Genomic DNA, 23,989 nt, shown 5'->3' on the forward strand with positions numbered 1-23,989 from the left:
GGCTTTGTGCCCCCTCACATTACACAATTATAGCACTATGATTCCACTTTAACTGTCATGGCATCATCCTGAAAAATCCTGGGACTGGCAGTTTAGGGAGGGGACACTCATCAACCAAATAGCTTCTCCTTTACTGCCTCTGACCAAATTACAAACCCAGAATGCCATAGGATACAGCCATGACAGTAAAAGCAGAATCATAGTGCTATAACTGCATAGTGTGAAAGGGTCCTGCGTGATGGCCACTAACTCAGGACCAAGCAGATGTGACAGAGACACTCCCTTATTGAATTTCTCAACTGAAAAACAACGGCTGGCATTCTTCTCGGCACTTATGTCTTCGTAAGTGGCCTTACATGTATGCAAAATTAAACTCAGCATTTCTCCAATGTCCATATTTACCTAGGAGTTGTGTGAAATCAAAATGTACATTACACAATGATGGAGTGACTGATGTACCATTGTTGAATGCACAATGGGCACCAATGCACATCAGGACACCAGCTAGGGAGGAGTGCCCCATATTTATTAGAACACTCTTGCCAGTACCCAGATGTTAATCTTCACAACTCACTAATGGTGTGTGTGTGTGTGTGTGTGTGTTTCTGCAATATAGCTTGGTATTATTGTTCTATGCCTTCAAATCCTTTCTGGCTTATGGTGACTCCAAGGCAAACCTATTATATGGTTTTCTTGGCGAGATTTGTTCAGAGCAAGTTTGCCTTTGCCTTCCTCTCAGGCTGAGATTGTGACTTGCCCTGACATTCCTAGTGGGTTTCTATGGCTAAGCAAGGATTTGAACTCTGGTCTCCAAAGTCATAGTCAAACCACTACACAGTGATGGCTCTCTGCAACATAGTTACAGATTTGTAGTTATGAAATACAGACCGTGGTGTAGATCTTGGCCAAAAACAACAAAAGTTTAGTGCAATGACAAACTTAGATTTTATCCCCTCCAACTAGCCTGATTTAGCAGGCACAGTTCCAGCTTATCCTCTGTCATCCCACTTTTTCAGCTGCCATTAAAAATTCTCGGTTTGTCCCTTTGTCTTCCACAATTGTACTGGTAAACGGGGTATTTAATCCTTTCCCTCTAACTCATCTTATCCCCTACTGCCAATTCTCCATATTTCTACCCAGAGGAAAGTGTCATTGAGTTCTTGGGCTTGTTCACAAGTAAATAGATATAGAACTGCAAACTTGTCAGGGTTAATAGTAATTGAACATGAAGATATATTTGTAACACACACACACGAGAAACCAAAACAGACATAGCATGGCAGCATTTGCCCCATAGAAGAAAACAAGAAAAAAACGAAAGAGACACAATACAGGTGTCTGCAGTTTTCCTACAGTGCAAATGGTGAATGAGGAAAGGGTTCAAACAGCTGGAAAAAATTGCTTTCAGAGACTACAATGGTCAAGACCTTGGAGCCCTGGGATCGAAATACCGGCATTTGACTATTGCACCACCAGGGCTAATTGCACCTACATTTTAATGCTGTTATTAACTTGTAGAGTTTTAAATTTTGTTAGTTGCCTTGAGTTGGTATACTCACCCTAAGTCTTCTTGGCATTTGTGGTTTTGTGAGATACTGAAGAATACTTTGCTGGACAGCTCTACTGGTGTTCAAGGGAGTGAGCTAGAGCTATCTAGAAGAGACGTACCTCAGCAAACTACAGCTCCCAGCAATTAAACTTCTATCACACTGCTATCGTTTTGCAGAGTGGATTTCCACAGATGACTACTTCACAGGAGGAGTCAAAGAGCAATTTTGAATACTTTTAGAAAATGTTGGTCACCGATTATAATAATAAAGATTGATTGGTTGACTGATGAAATCAAACTGGAGGAGATGAAACATAACTTTCGCCTTTCAGGCAAAGGTGGTTATGTGCATTCTTTTACAGAAAATAGTCTGATATTTGAGGGTTGTGGTTTACTAGAAGTCATCCTCTTTTTAAAGGGCTGTTCAGTCCAAGTTGGATTTGAAGATAAATAACGATATGAAGGAGAGGAGAGAATTGAAGTTGCCTGTCCACAGTCAGCACCTGGAAAGCAGATTCAGAACACATACTAATTTTATCTTGAGACATAATAACTCATAGGCATATTACTGAGAACCAACATGGTATAATGTTCTGAGTGCTGGATTATGACTCTGAGACCAGAGTTCAATTTTCCTCTCGGCCGTGACCTTGGGCAAGTCACTCTCTCTCAGCCTCAGGGGAAGGCAATGGCAAACCTCCTCTGAACAAATTGTGCCAACAAAACCCCATGTTAGGTTCATCTTCGGTTGCCGTCAAGTCGGAAATGACTCGAGGGCACACAACAACAAAGGCATGCTACTAATTTTATACTGAAATATAATAATTATCAGGCATACTACTTATTTTATCTTGAGATATAACTCTCAGGCTGTAACAAGGTTTGAAATTGCTCTGTGATGGAGCAAACATTGTGTACTATGTGTGGATCAGAACCAGGACTACACTGTATTTTCAGCCCTGTATATATTAATACCAATTCATCTGGTTACAAGCGTTGTCACTTCTACTATAATTTGGCTTAAATCACACAAATCATATCTGATTTTCCATCTATTGATATAAATCAGCATATGCAGTTTTAGGCAAAATGGCATTTCCTTTTGTCCTCCTTTTTGGTGATGTGACTCCTCTTAAAGGTACTTTCAGTGTGCAAGCCGGTCATGACAGCTATCATGATGCACTGCCAAACAGGAGGGAATGCATCAGCAAAGAAGAAACCAAAGTACAATCTAGACTTTTCGCCTCTGCTTATTTATTACAGATGCACTTTTAGATGAAATTATTATGATTTAAATAGAAATATGAGGCAATGCTTTGTAGTAGGGCTGGGTCAAATGTCTCCAGAGCTTTGATTTGACCAGAGAGATGGGGGTACTTTTACAAAAAAGAAAGATAGCGAAAATATTTTCATGTGGGGAGATTTCTTTATTTACAATAGAACACAAAGTAGTCAGGAAGCTTTTTCAAAAAAATCTTCTTTTCAGTTACTTTTTAGTTTACTGGGGAGTTTATCACACAGGAGGAATTTCTCTTAATTTCGAATGAAAAGAAAGTGGGGCCAGAATGCATTCACATGAATTCGCTAGTTCAGCAAATTTACGTGAATTCAAATTGCGCTCGAACTGACTTCCCATTGCCCGAAAATAGCTTGCCATTGCCCGTAATTGTGTGGTAGTCTATCATGCAATAACATGAAACCCCATGGTTGCGTTCGGATTGCCATAGGATTATACTTCCAATTTCCCTTGTCTGATAAACTCCCAACATAAACATTAGGAAGAACTTCCTGATGGCAAGAGCTGTTTGATAATGGATTACACTGCCTTGGAGAGTTTTTAAACAGAGGCTGGATGACCATGTTAGAAATGCTTTGATTGTGAATTATGGCTTGACAGGGGACTGGATGACCCTTGTGGTCTCTTCCTACTCTATGATTCTATGATATGATATGATGCATCCTATTTTATTCAGGTATTCCTGCTCCCCTCCCCTTATTTAAAAAACCAAAAGGAGGTTTCCCAATCCTAATCTGACACACCAGCTGCATTCTGATGGTTTATACTTTATCATTCCTGCTTGGCTCCTCCTGCAAGTGGGAATGGCTAAACAAGCCATGGACTCTACATGTGTGGTTTGCTTATAGTTGTGTACAAACCACAACTATGGCTTGTTTCTGTAACACAGCTACAGTAAACAGAATAGGGACAGAAAGTGTTTGACATGCAGTATTGTACTCAAAATAGTGCAGAATTCATGTGATAAACAAACTCAAATTCTACAGACGCATACACAGATTGAAGGAGGCCCCATTTTCTGGTGCATCATCAGATCTGGAAGGTGATATCAGAGAGGAAAACAGGCCCTGAAGTGACTACGTCAGTTCTAAGAAAGGGAGACTGATCAAACCAAGAGATAGAGGAAGGGGGTGTGTGAAGTTAGGTTATCAGGTTTGTCTCTAGACACAAGTGCAATGGGAACCACTAGCAAGCCCAGGATTTCTCTGTACCCTTCAGACAAATGTGTGCTGCCCTTCTGGCATTGAACCTCCTGATTTTGAGGGAAGATGAAGAAGCTGGAGTATGTTTAGCTTGGAGGAAGAGATTATTAAGACCTGATAAGGCAGGATATCCCCCTTCAAGAACTTGGCCAGCTGTTACATAGCTGAAGGAGACATTTATTATCTGTTTCTGTAGAGCAGAAGTGGCCGTCAGATGTGGTTAGGCTACAATTCCCAGTAATCCTGGCCAGTATTGTCATTGATGAAGGATGCTGGGAGTTACAGTACAATAATATCTGGAAGGCCACATGATTCTCATTCCTGCCCTAGAGGCCAGGAGTCAGACAAATGGATAGTGGAACAAATCGTTTTGGAATTCTCCTTTATTAGAAGTTTCTAAGCTCTGACTGGATGGGCACCTACCTGCCAGGGATGCTGTAACAAGGAGAGGAATCATCTCGATCAGAACACTGTGATGTGATTTCCTGCACATGGACTAATGTTGGGGGACAACAGCAAAATTAACAATGAATATTTGAAAAGACTCAATTTTTTAAATTCAAAATTCAGTGTGACAGGAAAAATTCAAAGTAATAGGATGGAAATAAAATTGTAAAAAAGTATTTTTACATCTGGTTTCTGGACCTGCTGAAGCACATTGATGGACTAGATTTAGGGCAATTATTTTCAAACTGCTCTCTATGGGTGGGTGATGGGGGGGAAGTCTGGGTTCCCTTTGAAAAGAACTTTACCGTGGACCCATTAGTGAGAAATTATAAGTGACGGAGCACACAGCCCCTGAGAAATGGCTCACCACCAGTTGTGACTATCACTTCCGTATTTCCCATGCACTGCACAGATTGAAACACAGAGAAGGGCTGAGTATGCTTTAATTTTCACTGTCAGTTTACTCAGGGCAATGATGACATACCCTCCAACATTTCACAGAGAAAAACTAGGACACGTGTGGCCAAGCAACATCAGAGTTGAGATGGAAAAAGCTATTAATGTGGAAAAACAGAAGTGGCATATTTAGCATATTTGACACCTGGTGGATCATTTTTTAATACTCCTCTCCTCTCTTCAGTAGCCTCTTCCAGGTCTGGTGGAGCTGCTGGACAAGTGGTAAAGGAAGAAGAGTCACTTTCCTGCCTGGCCAGCAAAGCCTCCGGACCCAGAAATTCAACATCCCTTCCCACCAGTGGCTGCTGGTGGGAGCGGGCATTTGATGCCAACCCGGCAGCCTTTTTGGATCTGGTAGAGCTATTGACCAGGTGAAAAATAAAGGAGATTGGTTTAACTTGAGCCAGCAAAGCCGCCGCCAGACTTGGAACTTCAGCACCCTTTCCAACTCGTGCACTGGGTAACACCCTTCCCTTATGTGTCATCTAGTAAGGTCTGTCTTCCCTGCACTCACCTAGTGATACCACTGAAGAACAGAGCAGAGGGGAGAGGCTGCAGCGGTTTGCTCTTTCCTGAGTCTACTAGGAAGGGCAGGATTTTGCCCCCTTTTCTCCTCTTCCCCACTGCTGAATTAACTGAGTGCAAACTACTTTTGCACTTTGAACTCAGTTTGCAGCAACTGAAGTAAACTGAGGACAAAACGGGAAAGTGGGAGAAGGAAAGAGAGAAGTTGAACTTTTAAAAAGCAGCTGAAAGGGTGGGACATCAGAGGATTAGGTGGGCTTCTCCTTGTCAAGTTAGAACAGTTGGAGGATACGTGATGAGTCCCCAACAGGCTTGGCCAATAGCTCTCCTCTATGGTGAATTTCTAGAATTTCCTTGCCAAAAGAGCCAGTGTCTAAATAAATCAAACTGGAAAATGCTTACTGAAGGTAAACGTTTTGAAAATCCTTGATCTACAGGAAAGCCTAATTCCTACTGCAAAAAGTATAAATAATATTGCAGAGGGGCAAATGGATCCTGATTCCCTTTCTTGAGGCCTTTCTGGTCTGCAGAAAGTCTGGAATAGGGTTGCCAGGTGTAATAAGGTGCAGGGCATCATGCAACCACCACCTACTGAAATTTCCTCTTTTACTCAATTCTTAAAAGTACATACGCTGTCCTTTATTTCAGCTGATAATCCTATGAATGAAGGGAAAACCCTTGATAGTCAAACATTTTCATATGTCAATCACTAAATAAAACCCATATGTTCTGGTTCTTATCATACTTACTCTCCCTCTTCATTTGCTTGTTGGATTTATATCACGCCTTTCTCCCCTAAATGGGAGCCAAGGCAATTCTAAGCATTAAGTTCTAGCTCCAGGCTCCTCTGTAACACCCTCTGCCTTCTCTTGACAGGTTTCATCATTTGTGGAGCAAAATTCTAAACAAGGTCTGACAATGGATTACTCCACTGTGGGGGCTCAGGATCCTGCTCCCCATTATTTGGAACTTTCCCATTTACAAGCAAGTGATGACCCAGACCTCTTCTTTCCTGGTTCAGAGGGTGCTGACCCTGGGGCACTGCCCACATATTTTTCCCGGGCATCTGAATCCTATAGGCACTCGCCAGGTATGTATGCTGTGAATGCAAGGCAGGTGACTACTTACTCAGGGCACTGCTAGTTGGTCTCTGTACTTCATGTCAATAAGGTGGGCCAACCATATGTGTAATTTATTGTAGGGAAGGCAGAAAATCATTTTCTTTGTACTGGGAGAATAAATCCTTGCTGATCTACTGCAAATCACTGAGGGATCTGCCAGTAGTCTGAGATCTACCTTCTACTCACTCCTGGCACCCTCTTACTACTACCATAACTGCCAATGCATAATTAATTTTGGGGGGACTCTCCCTGGTCTTTTCCCAACAGTGCGGCAGTTGTATCCTCTGCTCAATGGTTTGCAATGGGTGGACGGACACCCTTACAGCACAGCAGCCTGGGCTTCTGGGAAGCCCCACACTGGACTCCCAATCTATACATCCTCTTCAACCGCCTCCTATCAGACCCTCCAAGCACCCCCTTCACCCAAGGACCTTACCCCTGAGGATAACAAGGGGAGCCCCAGATACTTGGAGATGCTGAAGATGGAACGGACCAGCCCGCCTCACGCTGAACTGCTCACACTGGGGACCTCAACTGGATTGACGGCCCACAGCCCTTACACCGTTGGCCAGGAGTACGGATACTTCCAGCAGGCTGGGAGTCCTCTGACAGCCAGATACTCCCCAAAAGTGCGAGGAGGAGCACCGCTCTCACCCACTGGTATGTTTTTCTGCTGGGCACTGCATAAGACAGAGAATAAAGTGGGATTATGGTGACAAAATGGACAGAAACATTTCAAAATACAGGTGGAAGGAGGGATGGTGGATTCCAACTTGAAACAGTTCTCCATATGTAAACATCTGTGCAAAGGGAAGACATCAGGAGGAATTTTTAATTCATCTATTGACAAGAAATTAAATTGTGTTGTCAGAGGATATTAAAAGTCAGGAAGCATACAAAACTGTATGCTGTAATCCTGTGTTGTTGTGGAATCGAAATCAAAATTCAAGGGTTGAAGCACTGGGACTTATTGATTAGCAGGGACAATGACATAGCCTTCCACCTCCATGATATCCAAGTTCTCACAAAGGTGTTTCTCACATGGAGGTTTTTGCAGCTCAGATCCGGGGTGACTCCTGGTTAAGCTATGTGACTTCACATTATAACATTAATGTTTTATCACACCTGGTTGCCCTTCCGTTGCCCTTCTGAATCAAGGGGGAATCGAATCCAAGGCAAGTCACGTGATGTGGATTCATGCAAAACGGAGTGAGTGCACATTGTATTACCACATGGGTGCATACCATGCGGATTCAATGATTCGAATCAGCACCCTTGCGCATGCTCAGTAGGGGTCTGAACGCATCGTGACCTTGTACGTTTCTGGGGTGAAAAGGGGTGCAAGTTCTTGTTCCCTGTTTTGCATAATTGCGTGATTGCGTGAATATTTGCCTTGTGAATATTTCTGTGTCTTCTTCATCCCCCTTTTTTTATTTTCCCTTCCATTTCAGCAATTTCAACACACACACAGATAGACAGACAGACAGACATATCTGTATATTCACATTCACGCACATACACACACATATATAGTCCAAAAAAATGAGTTGCCCTGAAAGTTGCCCTGAAAGTGAAAGGACCACCAAAAGGAAATGGAGGGAAATTGCAGTGCTGCATCATGGGAAATTTGCAACCCCGGGGGGGGGGGTGGGTTGCGGTCGTGTACCAGAGCAGAAGCAAAGTTGCATTCCACACGAGACCAATTCGGAGTGAAATTGAAGTGAGCTTGGAAGCGATTTCTGTGAATTTGCTTGTTACCAATTTCACCAAAATGAGGAGTCACTTTGGAATCACTGCAGAAGCCCCACAGAAGGAGCCCCCATAGAAAGGATTCATGTGTGATAACACATCACATTATTGCGTGAATTCACATCACTGGACTCACAGTCACGTCGGATCTGAGCTGCAAAAATGTGCAAAAACCTCTGTGTGATAAACACCTGAGTTTACCTACAATCCTCACATTAGCAGTGTGTGTGTTCCCAGCAATAAGATATAAACACAAACACACACACATTCACAGATCAATGCAACTTCCAGCATTTTGGAATTCTCCTTGGGGTTGTCACTATAAATTATAAATATATATATAACTACAGTACACTTCTACTGTGACCAGCTCTGGTTTGGTCCATTCTACTACTTCAATTTGTCACATGCGAAAAGCAAGAACTTCATTAGTATTTGGGATATGTAGCTACATATTTCTATCCCACACATTCTAGTGAAGGATGACTTGAGACAACTAAGACCCAACATGAAGGCTCACTCTCTATCTGTACAACAGAAAGTAGTAGTGGAATAACAGTTTAGTGCTGGCTGTGGTTAATCTGTGGTAAAGGGAATGCCCAGAGGCATAGCATATTTGTGTGAGGGTTGGAACTGTCTTGAGAGTTTAACCTGAAGGTTCAGGCTGTTGCTGCCACACAGCAGAAATTAAACAGTTTTAAAATCACTTTGATTGCCATGACTCAGTGCTATGGAATTCTGGGATTTGTTGTTTGTGAGATATTTAGCCTTCCCTGTCGGAGAGCGCTGGCACCCCATCAAACTACAGATCCCCGAATTCCCTAACATTGAGCCATGGAAGTTTAAGTGGTATCAAATTGCTTCATTTCTACAGACCATCCCCTGTCTGATAACATCCCGTGTTTGCTTTCCAATGACCAGTCACAAAACAGGATGCTAAATGCATACTATGTAGATAAAGAAGGCATGTTTTTGACAGACGTCATTCATCCCGTGAGTGAGCACCTCAGGGAAAAAAAATTGATAAACTTGCTATAGATTTTAGCCCTCCATGCTAACAAATCAGCTGTATATTACACAAAATTGCACGGCATTTGTTGCACTATAGATTTGTGTGTATGTGTATGTGTGTGTCCTCCCAGTATGAGTACGGCATAACCTTGAAGAAGGGAGAATAGAAAAGTCCTCCTTTAGGAAGGTCTGCAGGCCCTGGCGAAACACAGATGGCATACAAAAAGATCTCAGGTTCAATCTTGAGTTTCTCCAGATACAGGTAGGAAAGCGCATCTGAAAAATCTGTTACAGGAATGGAAAGAAAAAGAATTTCTGGCCAAAAATGGTTCCCCAGAATTTCATAAACCTGGCTGGTAAGAATAACACAGATGAGAAAGGCACAGTTTTTGCATAGTATTTGCACATCCTATAGCATTTTTTGTTTTGATAATTTAGTAACTCTTAAACTTTTGCATTTTGTGAATTTTTAACTTTGGCCTTGAACAGATGGGCATGAAAAAGCGGCTTGATCCTGCTTTTCCCCACACCCACACAGCCCACTGCCCACACAGCCCACACTCAAGGCAGGCCGAATGCGCAAGGCTCGACCTCATTGTGCGGTGTCAAGCCATGCCACTGGGTAATTCTTTTTGTTGCTTCTCCACCATACATGCACACCATTGCACAAAGACACCATGAAGTACCTCCCACATTTGGCCAGTTGCCATTCCATTGGAAGGCCATCCCTTTGAGTGGCCACACAGTCGCAAGTGTGATGCTCCATCCATACAGGGCATCAGAGGATTGGTGTGTGAGTAATATATTGGCAAAGTACAATTATGGAGGCTCCCCATACATGCCCCCTTTATTCCCCCCCTTCCCCCCGTTGGACTGTCTAGTTTGTGTATGTTGTAATTACATCCATTGGTGTTGTCGCACTTTCATTTCTTTGCTTTACCACAGCCCCACACTTGCCTTGGGCCATTTATATGCAGGTGTGAAGATGCCTGTCTTTCATGCTAAGCCGGAATGTCCAGGGTTCTGTTTGCTCTGTTTTTTAGCCCCAGAGTGCAGTTTCGGTCTGATTTCTGCCCGCTTTGGAGGCATGCATCATCTAAATGACCTGCCTTCAGAACGGTTGGAAACTGCTTTATTTTGCCCTTCTTTTTCACCCTTTAAAAAATATTTTTTAATTGTAAACTGCCTTCCATTCCAAATGGGGAAAAGACAGGAAGACTAACAATAACAATAAGAATAATTAATTCAATGTTGTTGTTGTTTTACAAACAAAAAACATGAGCATTTTCGCACAGAATAATTTCTCGAAATATGAATAATGGATGAAAACTGCAGAAATTTATGTGTTTACCTGCAACAGGAAGAAACGACAAAAATTATTGCACATCATGATGAAGGATTAATTTGGATTGTCCCTGCCAATTCAGGACAGGTGGAGGGTATGCAACAACAACTGTGAATAAGTTGACTTTTAGGAGTGGCAGTACTTAGAGCCAAATATATAAACTGCAAGAGTATCTGTACTGACTCTTGCTGGTAAACCATACCCACAGAACTCCAAAATCACCAATTCTAGATTTGTGGACCATGCTATATTCTGCAAATTATATGTACTTTGCACTTGCACAGTGACACATTTATTTCAAGTTTATTTGTTTGGGATATGAAGTCTAGCACCAAAAACATGTCCTCAAGCTGAACTCATACGTTCTAAAGCCCTGATGGTGTTTCTTTAGCTAGAAATTTTCCTCTTTTGTTGTTGTTTTGTGTCTTGAAGTCATTCCATGGGTTTTCTTGGCAAGTTTCTTCAGAAGGGGTTTGCCATTGCCATCCTCTGAGGCTGAGAGAGTGTGCCCAAGGTCACCCATTGGGTTTACATCATATTAAAATAATTAATATTCCACTTCTTAGGTTCTAATGAATTACTGCCCATACCGTGACTTGCCTGCTATCTTACTTCTTCTCTAGATTTCACTACACCGCATTACATCAGAGACGAGGGCAGCATTTGCTAGAGACAGTGTGGTGTAATGGTTAGATTGCTGGCACTGAGACTTGGGAAATGTTCAAGTCCCCAACGAACTGTGAGACTCACTAGGTGATTTTGTCTGTCAGCCTCACCTGTCTTACTGGGGCTGCTGCCACACTGCAGAATTAGTGCAGTTTGACACCACTTTAACTGTCATGATTCCATCCTGTGGAATCCTGAGATCTGTAGTTTGCTGCGGCACCAGAGCACTCTGACAGAGAAGGCTTAATATCTCATGAAACTATAAATCCCAGAATTCCATAGCACTATCCATGTCAGTTAAGGTGATGTCAGACTGCATTAATTCTGCAGTGTAGATGCAAGACTGGGTTGCTGTGAGAACAAAATAGGAGGGATGAGCTATTGAACTCACTGAAGGAAGAGTGGGTTAGAGTGGAAAGGTCAGTTTATTCTGCAAGTTCTCTCTTGAACATCTTCCCCAATTTCTTTCCTCAGAGGCACGCGAGTGTGTGAACTGTGGAGCCACTGCCACACCCCTGTGGCGAAGGGATGGCACTGGCCACTATCTCTGCAATGCCTGTGGACTCTACCACAAGATGAACGGACAGAACCGGCCCCTCATCCGGCCCAAGAAACGCCTGGTAAGTCTCCCCCATCCCATCTGTGATCCCTCCGTTTTCAATCCCTCTCTCCAGCTTTGCAGTTGCCTGCCCATTAATTAGACTTAGAATTGAGTGGTCTTCCAATTTTTAAAAAGTAGTATTCCAATTTTAAGTGGTATTCCAATTTTTAAAAAGCTATGCCCAGTCAAGTAGATGACACAGCTACGATTAACTGATATCACAACAGTGTTGGGGTGGAAAATTATGATAAATTTTGTTTTGTTTTTCTAAGAAAGGTATTGGACATTACAGAAAATCCATCCATGTAATAAAATAACAATGTTTGTTCTTATTTCTGATCGACACACTCTATTTCTTTGTTATAAGAAGTGCAAAAATAAACTCAATTTTTTCTCTTGTTACGTTCAGTTATTCATTTCAGCTTTCTCTACTCCTTTATTAACTTACTGGTACTTCTTTTCAGATAGGATAATCACATTTCCCCACTATTTTGCCAAGACAATCTTGGAAGCCACTGAAAAATAATGGGACTTAAATGTCAAATTAAAATTCAGAATTGGCAGTAAACAAAAGGATCTATAGCAATTGTAACCTCTGTAACTTATATCAGATGATGATAAATATAAAGGCTGTGGTTACTGAGAAATTTACTTTTAAAAAGTAATCAACTACAATATCTGTTGGTGATGTTGTTGTTAACAGCCTACAAGTTGACATTGACCCATGGCAACCTATGAACGAGAGACCTCCAAAAAGTCTCCCTATCCTCACCCACCCCGTTCATCTCCTGTAGATTCATGGCTGTGGTTTTTCTGGTTCAGTCTATCCATCTGGAATGTGGTCTTCTTCTTTTCCTATGGTCCTCAACTTTGTGGATGTGTGCCCTCAAGTTGTTTCTGACTTATGGCAACCCTATCATGGGGTTTTCTTGGCAAGATTTGTTCAGAGGAGGTTTGCCATTGCCTTCCCCTAAAGCTGAGAGCATATGACTTACCCAAGGCACCCAGTGAGTTTCATGACTTAGTAGAGAATTAAACCCTGGTATCCTGAGTCATAGTCCAACACCAAAACCATTACATCATGCTGGCTCTTAATGCTCTCAATTTTACTTAAGCATTATAGTATTTTGTTGTGAGTCCTTTCTCATGATAGGGCCAAAATACAGCAACCTCAGTTCAGTCATCTTTGCTCCTAGGAAGAGTTTGGGCCTGATTTGCTCTAGGACTGATCCACTTGTCTTTTCAGCAGTCCATGGTTTTAAATAAATTGATTTTTTTTCACTATCAACTTTCTTCACTCTCTAGCTTTGACAACCATATATGGAAATGAGAAATACGATGCCATGGACAATCCTCACTTTACTTTATTTCAGGATCTTGTCCAGTGTTAGGTTCATGCATGTTCTTTTGCAGCCATTGCACAAGGAGCTGTCCAATTGCTCCTTGCTAAATGTCATCCTCCACCTGATAAGCCTACTGCAGAGGGAAGGAGCATGCTCCCTTTGCTATCTAGTGTCAGAGGGTGTCCATTTAATGTCTGAGGTATTTGGGGGGGCACCTGAGAAGGAGCCTCCTATAGATGGAAGAAAATAACAGCTGTCTCAATCCTGGATTTCCACTGTATTCCAGGAGAGGGGCAGCTGCTGTTTGCTTCTGGCTATAGAAGGGGTTATTCAGACATTGGTATTTTTTAGCATGACAATCTGAATAATTTCACTCACACATTCTGGTTTTGTTGTTCACACTATTTTTTTTATTGGAACCGCATCTCTGTGCATCTCTGTGAGTTCTGTTGCTCAGATTTGAAACATGTTCAAGGCATGCAGAGTTTCATCCCAGTTTATCCCAGGTCTATTTGCATTGGTTATTCACACAGGTGACAATGCGAATCTTTTAGAAAAACCTGGGGAAAACCCGATATTGATTATCATGGGTTATTTTGCAGCCCCCTCCCCAACTTACTTGGGTGCATTCAAAATGCACCCACATTCTACTGGGATTATTCTCATTGTATGAATAACTCCAAAGTCTCCCTGGACACCCTGTACCTTCCCCTGGTCACTAAATGGCTGAAGGAGAATGCATCTGTCTTGTCAAGCAGTAGTAGCCCAGATAGAATTGCATCAGTGGAGCATTATGGATTTTGACCATAGATTAAGTAGTAGTTAGTAACTAAATGTTGTCTGTATGCATTGTGTGTGTTGTATGCCTTCAAGTTATTTCCTAATTTGGAGGATCCTAATGATAATCTATCATGAGGTTTTCTTGGCATGATTTGTTCAGAGGATGTTTGCCATTGCCTTTCCCTGAGGCTGAGAGATTGTGACTTGCACAAAGTCACCCAGTGGATTTCATGGCTGAGCAGGGAATTGACCATGGCCTCCAGAGTTGTAGTCCAACACTTAAATCACTATGCTACACCAGCTTGTTACTTTTAGTTATTTGGTGTGTGTGTGTGTGTGCATGTGTGTGAAGAATCTGAATGCTACAAGCATGGCCCTGCAATACAAAACTAAACACATTTGCTCCCTGTTTGCATATTCACCACATCACCCACAACAGAGCATGAGGTGGTAACATGAGGCACACCACAAGCCAATTCTTGAACCTTGTGATATTTCTCCTCCACCATTTAGTAAGGATACCCGTCTATAACCACACAAGTATATACAGTACTACCATTACACTGTAAAAAATCTCTTCCACAAAAAACCCAACCATGATGTTATTCCTAAATTACAAATTGCGTAGCAATGTAGTTATGCCTTCACTATTAGGAAGGGGAACTAACGACAGGTAACTTGCTATTTATAACTAGTTAATTCCAAGGATTGGCATTGGCATATGGTGACAGGAGCAGCAGCGATAAGATGAGTGATGTGATGTCTAGAGAAGAAAGTCCTAATTGTCTTTTATATCAGGGTTCTCTTAAAGCAGCAGTCTAAAAACCAACAAAAATTTGGTACTGCCATGAAAAGTTTAGAAGTCTCACCAATCATGCAGCTAGACAAGAACTTTATCCTCTCCCTCCAACAGGAACACAACAGAAACACAAAACTGCTGAATCTGTCCAGATGCAATTCATTCTAGTGCCACCTAGTGACTAAACTATATTATAAAACTATCCACCCAGCTCTCATTTAATTTTAAAGAATCAACGTTGCTAAACACCTGGTAGGTCTGGTGTTTAAATCTTGAAGACGTCTGAATAACTTGACAAGAGCAATGAAGGAGAACAACGTCATGTGGAGGGAGCAAAAAAAACACATGTCTTTCCATTTGCCTGCCGGGTTTGTTTAATAATGTGATAAGACTCTTAGGGTCCTTTTTCTCCATTGGTCACAAAATGGCTGTGGAGAGGGGGCTCCTGAAGCTAAATGGTGGGCTTAGGGGGCACTCTGATCATTGTATGAGGTTGGTAGAAAATTCCAACCTCATCAACAGCCGAACAAGACTTACGTGGTGTTGGCTAGATGGTCACAATTACTGTATATGTCACTAACAAAATGCCAAACATTGTCTTCTAAAAAAAAATCTTCTAAAATTTCAAATTATGTGATTTTGAAAGTTCAAATTATGTTGTTATGGTGGGTTTTCCCCCAATCCTAATATGTGGAGAATGGCATGCGATGCCAGGTAAGGTACAAACTATTATCATTGCCATGTTATGAGGATGGGTACAAAGCTTTCATTGGATTTTGAAAGGAATGTGGGACCCTAAAATGGTTCAGAGTTACACCTTTACAGAAATGCTGTACAGATGAATTAAATCAGAATTGCAAAGGATTTTGTAGTTTCAGGGATTACTGGAACAAGGTAATCAGGGCTTCAGATATCCCTCTGAGGGAGTACAGTAGTACCTGGGGCTGTGAATGAACAAATAATACTGTACATGTGTATAATTCATTATTGTTGCACTAAAATAATGCAGATTGTCAGCAAGCGAGCTGGAACCCAGTGCAGCAACTGCCAAACCACCACCACCACTCTCTGGCGCCGCAACGTGAACGGAGAGCCTGTATGTAATGCCTGCGGCCTCTACTTCAAGCTCCACAATGTAAGTTGAGGCAGTGAGAGGGTGGGATGAGTGTTCTATAGTTTTGGGAAAGTGATTGCATCTCTGTGGCCCTTATCACACAAGCAAAATTTGAAGTTATCCCAGGGTCAATGTGAAGGCAATGTGAAGGCAGTGCAGGGGCAATCATGGGGTTTCAAGTTTGTTTCTCACCCAACGCCAAACACAATCAGGAGCCATCTTAAACACAATCAGGGGTCATTCCAGGGTCATTCCAGGGTTAGGTAAAGTTTCAAGTTTGTTTATAACACGATGCCAAACGCAACCAGGAGCCATCCTAAACACAATCAGGGGCCCTTCCAGGGTTAGGTAAATTTGGAGGAAAAGAGGATTTACCTAACCCTGGAATGTCCCTGGAATGACCCCCGATTGTGTTTAAGATGGCTCCTGATTGAAACCTCATGATTGCCCCTGCATTGCCTTCACATTGACCCTGAGATAACTTCAAATTTTGCTTGTGTGATAGGGGCCTCAGTCAGTATGGCTATGCTGGCTGGAGGACTCTGGGAACTGTGGTCCAAAAAAGTAAATTCTCCAAGCTCAGTAAGTGAGTAGAACAGAAACATCTCTCCCTTCTTCCTTCCCTTGTTTGTATGTGCCTGTCTGTGTGAGAGACTATATCCAGGAAAGCTGAATCTGGGCTGTTTTTGCAAAAGAGTCAAAGAGCTTAAAATCTCCCCACTATCACCTCATGCATACCCCCTGCCTGTTGCTTTGGTCATTGTTGTTGTTGTGCACCTCCAAGTCATTTTTGACTTATGATGACCTGAAGGCAAACCTATTACAGGGTTTTCATGGCATGTTTCTTCAGAGGGGGTTTGCTATTGCTTTCCTCAAGGCCCAGAGAGTGTCATATAGTGGGTTTTCATGCTCAACTGGGGATTTGAACCCTAGCTTCCAGAATCATAGTCCAAACTGCTAACCAGACCAGCTTGCTGCTTTCGTAATATTACACAACATTTAACAAAAGAATCACATTGCACTTGTTCCAGATAGGGTTGGTGATTGTGGTGTTTGCCTTCAAATCACCTGTGACTTATGGCAACCTAAAGGCAACCCTATCACAGGATTTTCTTGGCAGTTGGTTCAGTGGGGGTTTGCCATTGCCATCCTCTGAGGCTGAGAACATGTGACTTGCCCAAAGTCACCTAGTGGGTTTCCATGGTTGAAGGGGTTGCCAGGGTGAAAACTGTAGACATCTCCTGTCCCTTTAATGACTGTATAGAAGAGGGGATTTCAGCAGGCGTTGCTTGGTATCTGGTTGCATGACAAGCAACAGCAGATGAAATTCCCTCTTCTGCACATCTGTACATGAGTCCTCTCAAGTTTTTACTCTGGAAACATTCGTTTTTCCATCAGGTGAATAGAGACAGCAACAAACAAATCACCTTCATTTGGGCTTGATCATGCCTCACCAGAGAATTGTTGACAACAAGTTTCAGAACAAAGATTTTTCTAGAAAGGAGAAAACCATTGCATCATTGTCCACCACACTCCTAATGCTCACTCATTCTGAATTAATACTCTAGAGTACACTGGGGAACTATCGGATTTTGGTACAAGGTGGCTAGGATCTCAGGAGCTGGTATAGTGTTGTGGTTAAGACTACATGCGCTTCAAAATGGGAACTCAACTGTTCCCACCACAGCATTGCCATGAACTCACGCAGCAGCTCTGCTCTGCTCTGGGCCCACAGTAAACTCCAACTCCCAGAATTCCATAGCCATGAGCCAGGGCAGTTAAAGCAGTGCCAAAACGGGTTATTTCTCCAGTGTAGATGCACTGACGGTTACTGCTGTGAGACTAACTATAGCAAAGAAATGGAAGCCCAAAGAATTACCAAAAACAGAGGAATGGAAACTGAAAATTATCGATATGAAAGAATTAGATATACTGACTTTCTTAATAAACAACAAGACCATAAACAAAATGGGAAAAGAATGGCTTCCTTTTGAGGACTTTGGGGAGTTTTCATGAAGGGTATAATTTGGAAGCAGACAAGTCAATACATATTATATCTACCCTAACAATATAAAAATATTGTACAAAATAGTAACTCTATTGTCAATTTTATCTATAAGAAAGATATTGGAAAATACGTTGGCACAAATATAAAGATTACCGGTATGTTTAAGCAGAGAAACACACAGGTCGACCCTTTTCTTATTGGCAATGTAATAACAATAGTTTTTATGGAAAGTGATTAATGAAGAGTGATATAGACAAAAGTACGATTTTTCTACTAACAAGAACCTTAGAAATGATTTAGTGAGGTTTGAATAATATATACAGTAAATCACCACTCCCAATAAATGAGGAACTAGCGGAAGTGCATATTTTTTATAATTTAAAAATACTTGTATAATGTAATAATTCATAACGAGCTTAGATTATTTGCGTTTCTTTATTTTTAATTGAAATGTGTAAAAATATGAATTTTTAAAAAAGGAAGCAGCTCTTAACAAGCAGCTCTTAACAAGAGGCCAAATGAAAGTGTTGGTTTCAATTAACCTCTAGCCATGTATTTTTCTGTAAAAGTAACATATTACCCACATTCATAATGACACGATGCACACATTTCTGGCCTGCACCCCAAATACAAGAATTGTATTTTTGATCCATACCTCCAAATATATTGAGCCCACACACTCCAAAAGCAGAACTTTTTGGCATCTCTTTCAGTCTATATAAAAGGGAAAGCTTTCCAGCCCTCAAATAGGGGACATCCCTTATAAGAAGAGACACCTTATACGAAGTAACACCTGGAACCCTATTTCCTATATTCCCTGGAGAACGAAGGAGCCATTTAGCTGCCCTTGTATGCCTCCTCTAAAGGGCAGTGGTTTTCTGTCCAAGATATTTGATCAGCATTGGCTGTTCAGTTTGCCTAGCCCTGCATCCTCTGTTTATACCATGGCTGGGGAAATGTAGATGCTTCAGATATTTTGGCCTATATGTCCCACACTCCTACCCTAGCTTGACCAGTGGTAAGAGACTGTGGAAGCTGTAGGCCAAACCATCTGAAGGGCTGAAGGTTCTCCAGCCCTGTGTTCCCACTCTGCCAATAGCAACCTTTATGGATGGTGGAGATTCAGAGATGTGCAGCATCTGTGCAATCTAGTAGTGGATCCCTTACTTTTATGATTTTCCCATGGTTCTGTATTTTGACTTTATGAGCCTTATCTCAGTACCAATTACAGGCTGAGTCTCCCTTGTCTGGAATTCCAGAATCCGAAATATCCCCAAATCCAAAATTGTCCACATGGGTGGCTGAGACAGTGACAATTTTACTTTCTGATGTTTATACACAAATATTTATACACATTATTTAAAACACTGTGTATAAAATGTCTTCAGGCTATGTATATAAGGTGTACATGAAACATAAATGAATTTCATGTGTAGACTTGGGTCCCATCTCCAAGACATCTCATTATGTATAGGCAAATATTCCAAAATTCAAAACACTTCTGGTCCCAAGTATTTCAGATAAGGGAGACTCAACCTGTATTGGCTCCCTTGACCTCTCAGTGGCATTGTGCTCACAGTTAATTGTTGCTCCCACTTGCTCCCCACAGGTGAATCGTCCCTTGGCCATGCGCAAGGATGGAATCCAGACACGGAACCGCAAGGTCTCCTCTGCCAAATCCAAAAAGCGCAAAGGAAATTCTGGGGAAGCAGGCGTAGCCACAACCGCCCCCTTGGAGATGATGTCGCCTCCTCTGATGGGGGATGAAGCCGCTGCCCTCTATACTCTGAGCCCCATGATGCTGCCAGGACACCTTCTCCCTTTTGGACCCAATCCACACCTTCTAGGATCTCCACCAGGCTTTTCTTCACAGGCTTCTCCTGCCCCACATAGCTCTCCTGGAGTTGTCTCTGCACTGGGGTAAAGAGCCTTGTAATATACATTCCGCACATTCATGTACAGAGACTCTGGGATATGACTGAGGAAGAAGCATCTCCCCCCTGGTAACTTTTTGAAGCAGCCATATCCATTCAGTGCCCCTTGAAATGACAACCAAAAAGGACAACACTGGGAGGGTACTATGAGCCCTTACCTGAGAAGACAAGGATCTAGTATGGAGTAATTATTGTAAGCAGCAGATAAGGTGGAGATAGATGGGTAAATGTTTCCAAACTGTACCATTTCAGGCTGGAGGTGGAGAATGGTGTGGTTGGATTCTTCTCCATGGTGGGAAACAATCACTGCCTTTGTAAAAAATTGTTTAGGAGGGGAAAGGCTAGTCTAGAAACCTTCTTCTTGACATCTAGTTTCTATGTATAGTGTGTGTGTCTGTGTGTATGAAGATGCGTTATCCTGCTGTTCACTTGCTGCCCAAAGCAGCAGAGTCCAGGCACAGTTTTGCTGTTTTATTGCACAATCCCATTTGTTCTTGGTGTGAAGTAGGCCACTAGAGTATCCTATCCATGCCATCATCCAGCTTTTTTTATTCATTTATAAATAACTTCTTTCCACTCAGCTGTATACATACTGTCTGCTCATGTGCAACCCCTGAAGTGGTTCAATCCAGGAAATGCATTACCAGTTACTCCTCCAGTCCATTCATACCATACAGTTATAGTGCTATGATTGTACTTTAACGGCCACAGTCCCATCCGATGGAATCCTGGGATTTGCAGTTTAGCGAGGGGCATTTATATTTCTCAGCTAGAGAACTCTAGAGCTTCCCCAAACTACAGATTGCTAGGTACCATAGGATGGAACCATGGATGTTAAAGTGGAATAATAGCACTATATCTGTGTAGCGTATACTGCTAACTGCATAAACGGGCTCTTTGTCCAGAATTAGGAGGGAGGGAGTAACCGAAGGGCATAACGAGGGGAGTACTCTGTCACACTGTTCCCATTGAAGGAGTTCAAAAGTCCTTTGCCTGTTGTGTCTTGGCTCAGTGTCCTTTAGCTCCTTCCAGTTCAAAATATGCCCCCTGTTAAATATTAGTTTCTGACCAGGACAATTTGTACATATTCTTTATGAAGAGAGAGGCTGATTGCTGTCTTGAATGTTCTCCCCTGATCCTTTTCTAAGCCCGCCAGTGTGTTTTAAATGCAAAATAAAAGCAAGTATGTGTAACTGTTAAAGACTTCTTAACAGTCAAAGCACAACTAATCTATATTACTCCATTTGTATCCCACTTCCTCAACAGATCCTAGGCAGATTATAGACCCATGCCCTTTTGCTTAAAAACATAAGTGATGCTTTGGTGGACCAGACCAAAGTCCACCCATTTCACCATTATTTGTAACAATCCAGATTCCCAACAATTAGTCAGCACTGGGTGATCCAATGGGCCACCAGTGGACTTCAGTCTACCTTCTACCCACTCCTTTTCTCTACAAATATCTCTCAGTTCACCCACTCTCATCCATTTGTTTTTTCTCCCATTATAGCCCAGTGCCCAAATCCTTCTTCCCCTGCATATCACACATTGGACTTTAATCACACTGGCTAGAAAAGTGGAATTTTAACAAGATAAAAGTGTCTTTGGCTGGTACTTATCACACACTGTCATGTCCATCATGCTTCTGCTTCACATTCCATTCATTACTGTAGTGCACCTTTTCACTGATGGGCAAAACCCATCAATGGGCTTTCAATATCATTGGTATTCTATGACTGCCTTCATGCGATAAGTCCCTTCTGCTGCAGTTCCGCTTTTCAGTCACATAGTGTGAGTGGGCATGATTCTGCTCCTCTCCCCCTCACAGCAATTGTGGCCATCAACAGCTTCCTAAAGCTGGCTGATGTGCACATATTCCCACAGCAGCCAGGTTCAGGAGGCAGTTTGTGGCCACAATCCTTGTGTGGGGCTTCTGTGGAAATGGGCACACAGCAGACCACATTTCTGGAGGGGGAGGGAGAAATTATTGTGGCTGCCAGTCGCTTCTCGTAGCCAGCTGCTGTGTGCACATTCACAGCAGGTAGTGTGAATGTGCACAGCAGGGAGTGTGAAGCTGCCAACTCCCAGAGAGGCAGTTGGCAGCTGTGATAGCTCGTTCCCTCCTTCCTCCTGGAAGCCAGTATTTGGCAGTGTGGAAAACAGATCAAATGATCATAGATTGCCAAAGCACTATCATGGGCAAAAGCGTGATAAGAAATGATACCCCAAACTGGTATGCTTCCATTCTTAAACTAGTGCAATTGTGGTAGGACAACAGGCTGGTGTGATAGTCCATTTTCCCACTGAGCCTGATGACTTAATACCTCCACTCTTACTTCTAAAGTATCACAGCAGAAAGGAAGTGATGTGATTTATCTGTTCAGATTGTCTCTGAACCCAGGTACTATATACCTCATTTACTGTGGTTTCTTTGCTGGCTTTGTACATTTGCTTCTGAGTTTCCATTGATGTCCTGTTATTGGGGACCAAAATTGTTTTGAGGCTGTTAAATACACACACACATATACACACAGATATACATCCTTCTTTGTGTTCATAACAAGTTCATGAGGATAACTTGTTTTTCAATGCATCCCAGCTATGGTACTTCTTGGACTGTAGGAGAACAGTTCTCCCATGGGGTTCCAGCTTTCTCAACTACCTTCTGAAGAAATTTATTTAATTAAAAGCAAGATTTAAATTGAGGTAGGGCCCTTTAGGTGTTTCACCTACCACTCCCAGGTGCCTTAGTCCACATGATCAGTGGTAAAGTATTGTGAGAGTTGTAGTCCAAAACATCTGGAGGCTCAGAGTTTCCCCATCCCTTATTTAAATAAAGTTTCGCAAGGGAAAGAGAACTTTTTTTCTCTTGACATAAAGTCAGTGGCATCCTGATGTCTACAAGGCAGTAGCCATGGCACAGGACAAACTGGATATGATGCCTGGGAGAGTGCTAAGTCAGAAACTGAGAAGACCTGAAGCTGAACAGAGGCCTTTTATTCCCCTTGGTAGGAACTACTGCTCTCAAGCGCCACACTTTCTTATGAAGTGGGAAGCCTTAATGGGATAATCCTTGAAATGGATTCCATCACCTCCAACATTTCACAGATAAAAACTCTGGCCAAGCAACATGAGAGTGTGATTAAGATAACAAAAGTTATAAATGAGGAAGAATATACGGTCTAGGAGACGCTGCATCTACAAGGAAGAGAAAGATTCTGCCATGTCTTCTCTCCCTCTGCTCAGTTAACTGAATGCAAACTACTTTTGCACTTTGAACACTGTTTGCACCAGTGATGTGAGTCAAGGACAAAGGAAAACTATGGGAGGAGGAGAGAGAAACTGAGACATTTAAAAAGCAGCTGAAAAAGGCAGATGACAGAGAACAAATCAGGAATCAGGAATGACCCCAATTTCGCTCTTCATGTGTGATAATTAATCACGTGAATTGACTGGATTCGAATTGGACCTACTTCCCCTTCTCTTCGCAATGGCTTTGGATTGGAGTTCCAATTTTCACGTGTGATAAATTCCAGAGACACTCCATAGTTGTGTTTTGCCATGTCTCTACTACTGCACTTGTTTAAAATGAGCACCATCTTCCTAGCTGGGATGAGTAAAGCAATCCATTCCTGACAAGGAATCTTGAGTCTGAAGACACACTCTCATCTTATCCCCCACACCTTGGATTTCTTTCCCACAGCAGTTAGCAGAATAAGAAAAGAATCCCTCCAAGCGTGATGGTGGTCCCCCAGTTTTGATCTCCCTTGAAGTGCTGATGGTGCAGGCCTTATTGACTGAGATCTCTTCCTCCCCTTTTCCCACATCCTTCTCTAGAGTCATCAAAGGAGGCAGTGGGGACTTTATCAGGCCCATCAAGGCCTAGTCCTTGGAGGCCAGCAAAATGAGATCATTGCAGTCCCACGCAGTCCCGCTGTCTCAGATAAGGAGCTGGCACCAATGCTGAGAACAAATGTTGAAAGGATGCAAAAGGCAGGAAGAGATGAGGATTGGCTGAAGTGCTTTCTCCTGGGTTCATGGG

General features: G+C 42.3%; 1 protein-coding gene across 1 annotated transcript in view; it reads left to right on the forward strand.

The window, feature by feature from the left end:
• Positions 1-21,148, forward strand: part of GATA1 (GATA binding protein 1) — a 28,742-nt gene extending 7,594 nt beyond the window's left edge. Inside the window, exons 2-6 of the mRNA XM_089484514.1 lie at positions 6,353-6,566; positions 6,865-7,257; positions 11,843-11,988; positions 15,901-16,026; positions 19,623-21,148. Coding sequence (XP_089340640.1) covers positions 6,395-6,566; positions 6,865-7,257; positions 11,843-11,988; positions 15,901-16,026; positions 19,623-19,937 — 1,152 coding nt within the window. The 5' untranslated portion in view covers positions 6,353-6,394 and the 3' untranslated portion in view covers positions 19,938-21,148. The remainder of the gene's footprint in view (positions 1-6,352; positions 6,567-6,864; positions 7,258-11,842; positions 11,989-15,900; positions 16,027-19,622) is intronic.
• The last annotated feature ends 2,841 nt before the right edge of the window (positions 21,149-23,989 follow it).

This window comes from Sceloporus occidentalis, unplaced genomic scaffold (assembly GCF_023333645.1).
Source record: "Sceloporus occidentalis isolate IW3139 unplaced genomic scaffold, rSceOcc1.0.p SCAF_1, whole genome shotgun sequence".
In the NCBI taxonomy this organism is placed as follows: domain Eukaryota; kingdom Metazoa; phylum Chordata; class Lepidosauria; order Squamata; family Phrynosomatidae; genus Sceloporus; species Sceloporus occidentalis.